Below are 12,349 nucleotides of genomic sequence, written 5' to 3' on the forward strand. Positions count from 1 at the left end.
TCTAAAGTTTTAGAATTATTGAGTTGGTTTTCTTTTAAAGATAATAAACTTCATAATCGATAAGAGATATTCATCCTCTATCAATAAAGATGTTTGGTTCTCTGTTGTACTTGATTGGTCTACTTTGAATATCGTATCAGTCGGTACCAAATAATGAATGAATCCATACTCCACAGATTTATCTATCAGATACTGATCGGTTTGTGATGATCGCGATTGGTAACAAAGAATAAATGATGAGCTTTCTTTATGTGAAAGCAACTGATTCACTGTTTGAAAAAGTGGTTCTATACTAGATTGCCAATAAACCACATCTGAACCAATGATGGTATCGAATCCTTCTGAGTTGGTCGATTGCTTAAAGGTGTTTTCAATATCGCTTTGATTCGACCAATCTAATTTAATGCATTCACAAGTTGGGTAACCATCTTTGGTAGACTGTTCGATGTTCATCTTGAGGAGATCAACAACTATATCATTATAATCACTAAGTATACATCGTTTGCCGAGTCTTGCCAAAAATAATCCACACACACCAACACCTGAACCAACTTCCAGGATTGGATTGTTGGGGTCATAAATATTCGAGTTGTTAACAATATAACGAGTCAACATCTTTGCTGCCGGCCATATAACCTGTCCTGTTAGATCATAGTCAGCTTGAAGAGTTTTGTTAGTTAGATTAAGTTTGTGTTACCTTCAATATATACTTACTCGATGCAGAATTTAATACATAAAGATTTACAGACAAACCACAGCACTCAACTTCTTTTTTGGTATAAACTTTGTTTATAAATAAATCATTAAATATGAGCTCATCACCATTTTCGTTTGTTTCACTATTATTCATTCTAATTAAAAAATAAAATAAAAAACTAAAAAGTTGCCGAAATAAATGTCTATCATAATTTAGCTGTGCGACATCAATGTTGCAAAATGTAGAATTTTTTTAAACTTTTCAGTTTAAACTATAGGTTATACCCTTTAAAATCAAATTATAATAAATGAGAAGAATAGATACTATTTTTTCTGTACATTTTATATTGTCAAAAAAAAAAGTTGATTTTGTTAACATATTTACCGAAAAATCATGGTTTTGTTGATCATTTAACAACCATTGTGGTCAATGAAAAGATATTAACCAAAACAAATCGAATTGATAGATTTAACAATCAACTTTCAGTTTACAAATAGTCCAGGTAGAGTGATTGTGTTCAATTTAGTCCTATCTTTGTTATTTGTTCTTCTTAATCTCAAATTCTTTCTAAAGTGTCTTTTGTTGTTGATTGAAGAATCAACAAGACTGGTCAATTCTGGATGAAAAAAAAAAAAAAAACTCACTCAAAACCAAATAAGTAAATAGAATAACATTATTAAAACAAAGCTTCTTTCATTCTTCTATGATTATTTAATATTAATAAATTAAAAAAAAGAATAAATTAAACATTTTAAAATTTTCATTTCCAAAATTATGAAGATTGTTTTTTTAAAATTAAGCAAATTTTTTTTTTAGGAATAATAGTATCCATAATATATTATCCTTTCTATTTTATTCTTCGCCAATTTAATTATTCTTTCCAAGAAATAAAAGGAAATGATTTTTATTTATTTGTCAATCAAATAATATTATTCTAAAAGATTCTCCAATAAAAAAAATCAAAAAAATCAATCAAAATTCTTCTATTTTTTTCACTTAGGTGATTGACAAACACCTAACTAATATAAATAGGTGGAACAATGTTGTTTCAAACATCCATTCTATAAGAATAAATCCAATAAAATAAAATATTGGATTTATTCATTAATCAAATATGTCTAACTCTAGTAATCGGAATAATTTATTATCTAAGGTCCCTTCAAGGTATATCCCCAAAGTTGGTATTCGAATGGGACGTTTAATAGAAAGTCCCCACGAAAGAAATTTAAGAATTATGAGAGAATTTAATAAAAGTTTTGGTAAGTAGAGTAGTTAAGAAATAATTGTTTTTCAAACTATTAACTTCTATTATAAAAGGCATATTAAAAACGAACCCATTGTAACTCCAAAAGAAAAAGATATCTTTATTAATTATATTTAATGATCCGGCCCCAGGTCCTGCCCCAACTAGTGGAAGGTCTGTCCAGGAAATTAATGAAGACATGCATTAAACTTCTAATAAATGAAGAAAAATATAAGTTGTTGAACTGCTAATGTAAATTAATTAAATTTTTTTTATTTTTTTTCATTTTTCATGCCACCCAGGCATGATGGCGAGGGCTGTACACTAGAATTCTTTGCCCAAGATTCTACAGTCGCTGTTTTCACACTAAGAGCATGTACACCAGAGCTCAATTGCTCAGAGAGTGTGTTGTTCACCATTCTATGTTGTTCGATAAGTGATTTTCCTTTAAACATATCAGAAACAACGACTACCTTTATTTTTAAAATAAAATTGTATTAACTCAATCAATTCATTAAGAGTGACCAAATATTAACAATGAACATTACTTTGAAATGAGTCTCTGAGCCTTTAGGAACGCTATGCATGTAACTCTCATTTAAAACCTCTAAATGTGAAGGTGAGAAACTATCTCTAAGCTTATTCTCAATGATCTGCTCTACTCTGCCTTTGCTATTTGTACTGCTCATTGATCTATATATTATATTGTTTGATAGTCTATATCCTACTCTACTAAAGCTATTCAACATATTACTTTATTTCTTTTTCTTTTTTTTTTGAAAATAAAAAAAAATTTGGTTTTAACATTTGTTTTTTGAATTAAAATTTACGAATATTTTTAAAAAAAATGATGTTCTTCCTTCAACATGATGTGATATAATCACAAGTTAACTTTTTTGTTTTAAATAGAAAAATATTGTTGAGCAACAACAATAAAGGTGCATCGAACGAGCCACCCGGTTATCATTTATATTTTCTCCATTTTGATATGATAGTCGTGAATAATAATAGAATGTATTACCAGGGGCACACTCAGTGCAGGGAGTGGGTAAATAATCAAGTATATTCAAGATAACTAATTCAAATTTATTTTTTTTTTCTCCAAAAAAGTATAGGTTATTTTTTCCTTTAATTTGTTTATATATGGTATGTATCATTCTATAAATAAATAGATATAGGTAATACAATATAAGTACTGTATTAGTCCAGTGCACATTGTGCTGTCAACGCGTTACATATTTATATTCTTACACTATATTTCTATTTATTTGCACTGCAGTGAATTAGCACCTAATTCACTTTCATTCTTCCTTTCATCCATATTCTTTCTTTCTTTCTTTCTTTCTTTCTTTCTTTCTTTCTTTCAATCTTTCATCCACCTATTCTTTCATTCTTCCTTTCATACATTTATTTATTCATCCAATAATTTATTTATTTCTCTATATATCTATTATATGTATTATATTTATTTATTTATATTTATCTTTATATCTATCTTAATATTTATATTTATTTTCAGTGTTATATTTATTTATATTTTTTATATTTATTTAAATATTATATTTATTTATATTTATATATTTATATTCATATATATTATATTTATTCATTTATTCATTTATTAACTCACTTTCTTGTCAATCTACTATCATACAAAGTTGCTTTTTCGTATCGCTAACATTATACAATTGAATTTTATATGGTTATTGTTGATTTGATTGTGTTTGATTCAAATAAAAACCAAAAATTTAATATTTAGTAAAGATTGGCAAAGTGAAAGATACCAGCTTTATCCACTATTCAAGGAATCGATAGAAATTAAAGCTCACATATCGTGTGTTGAACCATTTCTATTTGATGTATGTGCTTTATTTAATCAGTAGGGTCCATTGTTAAATATCTATTTCGCTAGTTGCCAATCTTTGATTTTCTCATATAAATTTCCCATATTACAATAACCATTTTTTGAACACCAATTTTTGATTGAAGATCTTTGAGAATTTGATTGAATCTTTCATAACATTGATAAATATGTCTGTCCCTGTATTCTTTGATCTCTCGGGTTCGTTGTAGCTTGCTCCGAACTCCGATGCAGATTGGAAAACTCATTTTACCCATCGAAAAACAGAGGCCAAACTCTTTCAAAATTTTTTTAAAGAATAAAACAAACTTTATATTCTAAATCTACTATAAAAATACTTTCTATTTATCTAATTTTTATTAAAATCTAACAAGGTTTGATATTTTATTTTATTTTTTTAATATTAATCTCTAATGCAAAAACTTAGAAAAAAAAATTGTGAAAAACAACCACAAGCACTATCATTGAAAAAAATTTAACATATTGCAAAACAATGTTGATCAAAGATAAAATATTATTATTATTATTATTATTATTATATTTATTGTTAAGATGATTTAAATTTTGAGGAATAATCTCTCCATCTCTTCATTGCAGAGTTCCAGAATGACATGACTGGATGTGTGAGGCTATCGAGTGGACCGTGTTTATTCTTTTCCTCTTGGTCAAACTCTTGTATTAGTGTTTTCTGTTTGTCGGTGACCGATTTCGGTATGTTGACTATAAAATGTACGTATTGGTTGCCGTAGGACATATCGTTTACCGAGCGCACACCTTTGTTCTTGAGGACGCGCTTCTCGTTCGGTTGGGTTCCGCTCGCCACCTTGAGATCGACCTCGCCAGTCAGAGTGGGTATGGTGATGGTGTCACCGAGTATCGCCTGGGTCAGGGAGATCGGCACGTTCAAGTGGATGTCGTTACCCTCGCGCTTAAAGAGCTCGTGCTCACTCACGCTGACATGCACATAGAGGTTACCACGACGACCGCCCTTCTCGCCAGGCTCACCCTGTCCCGTCAACTTTATATTCATTCCATTGTTGATACCCTGAGGAATCTTTATATTCAACGTTCTATTTCCTTGTACTGTACCCTTGCCACTACAGCTCGTACATTGATCCTTTATAATCTTTCCTTGTCCCTTACAAGACTTACAAGTTGACGCGAAAGCAAACAATCCATTCGATTTTGTAATCTATTAAATAGCAATATTGTGATTAGCAATTGTGATTGATTGGTGATGTTGATGATGGTGATGATTACTTACTCTACCAGCTCCATTACATGTCTTACAGTTTGTCATTTTCGAACCGGGTTTGGCACCGGATCCGTCGCATGGTGTGCAGGTGGATGCACCGTAGAAGGTGACGTCTTTGTTGGTTCCGTTGACAGCTTCCATAAAGTCGAGGTTCAGCTTGATCTGGATGTCGGCACCGTTGACACGACCACCAGGACCACCGCCACCCATCATTCCCTCGCCAAAGAGATCGGAGAGGTTAAAGTGCTGGAAGATCTCCTCGTAGTTCATGTCGTTCGGGTTGAAGTCAGAGTTCTCGTAGGCTGCACCCTGGTGTCCTTGCGCGTCGTACATCGCACGCTTGTTCTCGTTCGAGAGGATATCATAGGCATTGCTAATCTCTGCAAACTTGCGGTGTGCATTTGGATCTTCACGATTACGATCGGGATGGAACTTCTTGGCCAAATCGTAGAATGCTTTCTTGACGTCGGCTTTCGATGCGTCACGTGCCACACCCAACACCTCGTAGGGATCACGTTTCTCCTCACACAACGGTGAATTCGATCTGAAATATCTACATTGATTATTTTGTTGCTGCTGCTGACCAAACAAAGAAGTCGATGATAATGTCGATGGCGATGAACCGTTGCACATCATCAATCTTGCAACATTTTGATTGAAAGTATTATTACCACTATTTCCACTTGAGGAAATAACAGTTTTTCTTAATGTATTCAAAGTTGCATAATTTAGATTTCTAATCATTGTTTCTATATAGTGTATTTATATTTTTGTTGTATAGTATCTTGTTTTTATCTTTCTTATCTTATCGTTAACCAACTATCATTAAAAGTTCACTAACTACCAACAATAAAATGATCTAATCAAATCTATTGAATGAAAAAAATAAAAATAAAAATAAAATACCAATAGAATTTAAACGAAATCGATTTGTTCATTCATGAAATTCCCAAAAAAAAAAAAAAAAAAAAAAAAAAACTAATTTGAATAAAAAAAAAAAAATTTTTAAATTAATTAAACCAACTAAGAGTTATTATAACAACAACTATATTTCTGAATAGATATTGATTGATCCATACCTTTCAAAATTTATTATTATATAAAACTCTTTTTATTTATTTTATGTTATGATTTTGTTATTAAATTAAATTAAAAACAAACCTATCTTACTGATATAACTATTATTATTGTTATAACTACACATTTACATATTTATTTATAATTTCTCATTTATCATTATTATTATTATCATAACCATTAAATTTTGAATTATTTTTATATTTTTTTTAATTTTTTGGAAAGTTTGCTTTGTTGTTCATCTATATTTATTATAATACAAACATCAATAATATTAAATAAAAGATATTGATATTGATATTGATATTGGTGTATTGATATTGATATATATTGATATTGTTATTATGGATGTTCAACAACAACAACAACAACAAGGTGGAGGTCATGGACATCATCATGGTGGACACCATCACCACCACCACCATCATCATCACCATAATCAGCAACAGCAACAGCAATCATTAAAACGACAGATTAGAGGTGGTACAGAGAGTGACGACATTCTCGAAGTGATGCCAATCGGTGCAGGTGCTGAAGTAGGTAGATCTTGTGTACTCTTGAAATACAAAGGAAAGACAATCATGTTTGACTGTGGTGTGCATCCTGCATTCTCTGGAATGTCATCTCTACCTTTCTTTGACGAGATATCCGATGCATCGAAAATAGATTTATTATTGGTCAGTCAGTAATGTATCAAATTAGTAAACACACACATATAAAATCAATAATAATAATAATAATACTAATCTTTAACATTATTTTGTGTAGTTTTCATTTGGATCATGCAGCAGCTTTACCGTATCTAGTTGAACATACGAATTTCGAAGGAAAGATATATATGACACATCCAACGAAAGCAATCTACAAGATTTTGATGACCGATTATGTAAAGGTCAGTAGTATGACAGAGGAGATTCCATTCAACGATATAGATCTAAAGAAAAGCTCAGAGAAGATCGAACAGATAAAGTATCACGAGAAATTGGAACACAAAGGAATCAAGTTTTGTTGTTATAATGCTGGTCATGTATTGGGTGCTGCAATGTTTATGATTGAAATTGCAGGTGTAAAAGTAAGGTTAAAAAGAAAACTTTTGAATCATTTCTTTAGATTATATATATATATAGATATACTAATACTATTTATTGTTACTTAATAATACTCTAAAAGATATTATATACTGGAGATTTCTCAAGACAAGAAGATAGACATTTAATGGGTGCAGAGACACCACCGGTCAATGTAGATATTCTAATCATTGAAAGTACGTATGGTGTGCAAGTTCACGAGCCGAGACTCGAGAGAGAGAAGCGATTCACTTCGTCGATACACGAGGTAGTTAAGCGTGGAGGTCGATGTCTGATTCCGGTGTTTGCGCTCGGAAGAGCACAAGAGTTGCTGTTGATTCTCGACGAATACTGGATTGCGCATCCAGAGCTACAGAAGATTCCGATCTACTACGCGAGTGCGCTGGCGCGTAAGTGCATGTCGGTCTACCAGACCTACATCAATATGATGAACGAGCGTATTCGTGCACAGTTTGACCTGTCGAATCCATTCAGTTTCAAACACATTGAGAACATCAGTGGAATCGAGCGATTCACTGACGACGGTCCGTGCGTGTTCATGGCGTCACCCGGTATGTTGCAGTCGGGTCTGTCGAGACAGCTGTTCGAGCGGTGGTGTAGCGACAAGATGAATGGTGTCGTGATTCCCGGTTACAACGTCGAGGGTACGCTCGCCAAACATATCATGTCGGAGCCCGATGAAATTACAAGAACCGACGGTGTCAATGTTCCTCTCCACTTGACGGTGACCTACGTGTCGTTCTCTGCTCACTCTGACTTTCTCCAGACGTCAGAGTTCATCCAGGAGATTCATCCGCCACATGTGGTGCTGGTGCACGGTGACGCCAATGAGATGTCGCGTCTCAAGACATCGCTCATCGCCAAGTTCAAAACGATCAATATTATGACACCGAAAAATACTCATATCGTGCAAATGGAGTTCCGCGCGGAAAAGGTCGCCAAGATGTTGGGAGCGATCGCCGCCAACCCACCTCGCGAAAGCAAAAAGATTGCCGGTCTCCTCGTAACAAAAGATTTCACACACCACATCATTGCGCCCTCCGATTTACACAACTACACCAACCTCAAGATCAACACCATCAAACAGAAACAAACCGTACCATTCGCACAAAAATATCTACTACTCTCCAGCACACTCGAACAACTCTATGATGAAATGGAAGAATCGAAAACAAAGGACGATAAACCAACTATTAAAGTAAGTTGTAATAATATAACCTTGTTTTTTTTAAAAACCAAAACAACAAATAACTAATAATTATCTTTAGATATATGGATCTATTTTAATTACTTATAATGTAGGATCACATGTTACAATTGAATGGGATTCCAATCCAGTTACAGACATGGTGGCTGACTCTATTGTCGCTCTTATTATGCAGATCGAATCCAATCCATTTAGTTTGAGAGTAAAGTCATCTAAAGAGAACAATGGCGATATAATTTTGACAGATGAACAATCTAGTAGTAGTGGAATTCCACTTGTAAAGATGGAGAAAGAGAACGAACAGGACGAAGAAGATCTTACGATTATGACAAAGTCAAGGAAGAAGAGCCAACAATTGACACTCCGCACCGAAATTATGACTATGCTCTCCAAACAATTCTCTGAACTCAAACCGGATCAAGACGACCCGCTTTTAATGCACTTGCACATCGATGACGATAAATCGGCATCCATTCACCTCGAAACCCTTAAAGTACACTCCAACACACCAGAACTCAAGACTCAAATCGAAAAAGCAATCCGACGTATCTCATTGGCCGTACACCCAATTTCATTCAACATCAATCCATATCTAAACAATAACAATAACAACAATCATTCAACAACCAACCAAACAAACACCACTTTAGATATCAAAAATAGAAATTTCATAGATATTTAAGTTTGATTACCAATAAAAACAAAATGTTTGACGATGATCATCGGTTCCAAAACTCTTTTCCTATTTTTTTATCATAATTTTTGTTTTCTGTGCAAGGATTTCAGCAAAATTATCGCAAAAACCTAAAACTTGATTAAATATTTAGAATTTTTTAAAAAATAAACTGCAAACTCATTTATATTTAATCTTTAAGATTTACCCATTTTTATTTTAATAAAGACTCTTAGCTCAAATTGTAAGTACCAACAAAAAAAAGATATTGTTAGCAACATCAAGATCCACTATGTTCAAAAGGAAAAAAAAACAATGTTTTAAAAAATTACAATCAAAAAAAAAATAAAATCATGTCCAAAAACAATCATCATACAAAAAAATAGTGAACACTACATTTGTATGTTGTGTTACTATTTATGTGATTGTGTTGTCTTTTTAAATGATATATTAAATTGTTTATTTTTAATAGAAATACTCTATCGATGTAGAGTTAGAGTTATCAAATAGTATTACCTATTACATATCATCCCCACATCCTCACACCCACTATCACTCACACAATGTGCAAAAACAAAAAAAAAAAACAATATATGTAACTACACGACATGTTTATGAACTGTGGTTGCCAATGAAATCACTCGTTAAGAAAAAAGTATTGAAGTGATAATGTACAAAAAGAAACAACAAATTCTCATAAGTAATTTTGATTACACATTTATTTGTATTTCTATTTAGAAACTTTGTTATATCTTGTTTATCATCATTATTAGATTACCATCATCAAACTTGTTATTTAGAATTATATTATTTAGATTCACTTTGTATTTAAAGTTTAAACTAATTCTATAAATTAAATCATAATCACAAATAATAATTCCACATATCATCAAATAAAATACCGTTATATGACCAGAAATTAAAAAAAAAAAACTGGTATGTTTATATTATTTCAATGGTGAAAGTTAGAGGTGGGCTTTTTATGGACAAAACACATTAATTTTGACCAAACAAAAAAAATCGGGAACAAACAAATTCGGAAAGTTTGTTTTTTTTCATTGATCAATTTTTATTATAATTTTATTTGTTTATTGTTTAGGCAAAATTCGGTGCCTTGTTTTTTTTTGGCATTTTTTTTTTAATTCAACAATTTTATGCAATGCTTGGTGGAAAATGCCACTGAAATCTGAGATGAACGAGGCTTCACCACACAAACACAATCATAAACAAAATCATAATTAAACAAAATCAAAGTCCAACAAAAAACAAATTGTTAACCAAATTATTATCATTTCCACTAGTTTCCATATTCAACAAAATTTATTAATTGATCATCATTATTAAAAACCAACCAAATATATATATATATATTTTTTAACATTTGTAGAAACACTTGGAGTAAAGACCAAAGTTAAACTGTAAATATCTGTTTTATAGCGAATACATTTAAATGTATGATTGATTGATTGATCATAAACACCACCGATCAATAATCACTATTTATAAAACAATCTAATCAAACATTTCAAAGATTTTGATAATCTAAACAACGCTACAACTCATGCGCTTCTGATATACACTATCCAAAAGTAACACACATATCACATACCCAATAATCATATTAATATGTCATTTAAATTCACATTATCTCAAGAAATTTTAAAAAATTTTAAAAAAAAAAACAAATCATTTTTTTTTCACTTTTAGATCAAAAAACACCCCATTTCAGTGAAACCACAAACATACCTCTTGGCTAGATTGCAATTTACAACAATAGTGGAGGGGTGATTTGTGTTGGGTGATGAGGTTCTTGAACCTTCTCATGATTAAATTAATCATTTCTGATCCCAATAACAACCTTCTTCTTATTCTGTCATATTACGTTTTACTTTATTTTTAAACTGTAATTTCTTATATATATTTTAGAATCATTAATGCTTCCCTTTAATTAATCCTCTCGACAACAACAACAGAAACAACAAAACAACATCAACTAAACTTTTAAACATCTTTCCAAATCTTTTTTAAAGTATACTTTAATATTTGCTAAAAAGCATCTGTTTTTGTTTTTTGTTTTTAAACAGATGCACATCAACACACACCTTGAACTTTGTTTGCAAACATATGCAATCAAAATCGTGATGGATAAATTTTAAACAACATTTATCTTTTTATTTTAAGTTTATTTTAAAAATCATTAACACATTGGTCATTTTATATTCTTCTCTATACAATTTCTAAAATTTTATCAATATAGATAATTAATTAACAACAAAACATATTATATATATTAGTTCAAAGGTAAAGAGGTAAACCATCAAGCTACAAACATCAATTTAGTTTCATCATTATGTAAGTAATCTAGATTTCAATTCTACAACATTCAGTAACCATATTTGGTTTGGATTTGTAATCTTTTGTTATATTAAAAAAAATCATTTTAGAATGAATTCTCTATATTCCTTAAATGTCTTTTGCCTAATTTAAATGACCAGTCATTTTTAATATTCCAATATTTCTTTATATGGATATACTACTGTTAATTAACAGTAGTCATATTAATATTATTTTCGTATGTGTTATTATTATTGTTGTTGTTGTTGATTAGTACTGGCAATAATAATAAACAGATTGAAAACATTCATCTGATAAAACAAACATGCTTTTGTCGATGATCATTACAATACTCTCCTCACATCACGCCACCTGACAGATCAGTTTTTATTTGTTTCTGACAGCAATCACATATCTCCTGTTGAACAACAATTATAACTCTCAACTCCTATAGACAAACTAGGTATCCAGTTGGATTCTCGTTGTTGGTGATTTCATACAATCTATCCTTTTATTTATCCTTCACCCATCCATTCCATAAACGGTTTAAACTTCCTTAAGAATCAAAATCTTTTGGCAAAACAAACACTCTGCCAACCAATTTTATTAACATTTTCATGATATGACAAAACTCTGACTGCTTCCGCTTTTGTTCCAAAACTTCATTTTATATGATCAGATAATTAAATCTATCTATCTATATATAATGCAGTGTGTTATTGTTATTGGTATATAAATTCTATTATAAAACATATATCACATAACAACCACCACCACTACTGTCAATTTCACTTTTATACACTCACACAAAACAACATCGTACACAGAAAATGAATTTATTTTCAAATTCAAATCTTGAATTCATTTTATCTGTTAGTGTATATGTTGGGTTGGATGTATTCATGTTTAATAAT

The 12,349-nt window shown here is 31.0% G+C and overlaps 5 protein-coding genes across 5 annotated transcripts; 2 read left to right on the plus strand and 3 right to left on the minus strand.

The window, feature by feature from the left end:
- Positions 1 to 15: 15 nt before the first annotated feature.
- PPL_07074 (uncharacterized protein) lies at positions 16 to 1,394 on the minus strand (the record flags this gene model as incomplete). The annotated part of the gene is made up of 3 exons (XM_020577921.1): positions 16 to 659; positions 715 to 851; positions 1,381 to 1,394. 3 exons carry the CDS (start codon positions 1,392 to 1,394, stop codon positions 16 to 18), a joined length of 795 nt encoding a protein of 264 aa, XP_020432369.1.
- An 818-nt stretch (positions 1,395 to 2,212) lies between these two features.
- On the minus strand, positions 2,213 to 2,689 carry PPL_07075 (BolA family protein; the record flags this gene model as incomplete). The annotated part of the gene is made up of 2 exons (XM_020577922.1): positions 2,213 to 2,413; positions 2,489 to 2,689. The coding sequence occupies 2 exons, from the start codon at positions 2,687 to 2,689 to the stop codon at positions 2,213 to 2,215; spliced, it is 402 nt and encodes a 133-aa protein (XP_020432370.1).
- A 1,659-nt stretch (positions 2,690 to 4,348) lies between these two features.
- On the minus strand, positions 4,349 to 5,800 carry PPL_07076 (heat shock protein DnaJ family protein; the record flags this gene model as incomplete). The annotated part of the gene is made up of 2 exons (XM_020577923.1): positions 4,349 to 4,993; positions 5,066 to 5,800. The coding sequence occupies 2 exons, from the start codon at positions 5,798 to 5,800 to the stop codon at positions 4,349 to 4,351; spliced, it is 1,380 nt and encodes a 459-aa protein (XP_020432371.1).
- Positions 5,801 to 6,477: 677 nt separating this feature from the next.
- Positions 6,478 to 6,822, plus strand: PPL_07077 (beta-lactamase domain-containing protein; the record flags this gene model as incomplete). Its single annotated transcript, XM_020577924.1, has 1 exon — positions 6,478 to 6,822. One exon carries the CDS (start codon positions 6,478 to 6,480, stop codon positions 6,820 to 6,822), a length of 345 nt encoding a protein of 114 aa, XP_020432372.1.
- Positions 6,823 to 6,971: 149 nt separating this feature from the next.
- cpsf3 (CPSF3/YSH1 family protein) lies at positions 6,972 to 9,110 on the plus strand (the record flags this gene model as incomplete). Its single annotated transcript, XM_020577925.1, has 3 exons — positions 6,972 to 7,205; positions 7,304 to 8,419; positions 8,490 to 9,110. 3 exons carry the CDS (start codon positions 6,972 to 6,974, stop codon positions 9,108 to 9,110), a joined length of 1,971 nt encoding a protein of 656 aa, XP_020432373.1.
- Positions 9,111 to 12,349: the final 3,239 nt, after the last annotated feature.

Source organism: Heterostelium album (assembly GCF_000004825.1).
Source record: "Heterostelium album PN500 unplaced genomic scaffold PPL_scaffold6, whole genome shotgun sequence".
Classification (NCBI taxonomy): domain Eukaryota; phylum Evosea; class Eumycetozoa; order Acytosteliales; family Acytosteliaceae; genus Heterostelium; species Heterostelium album.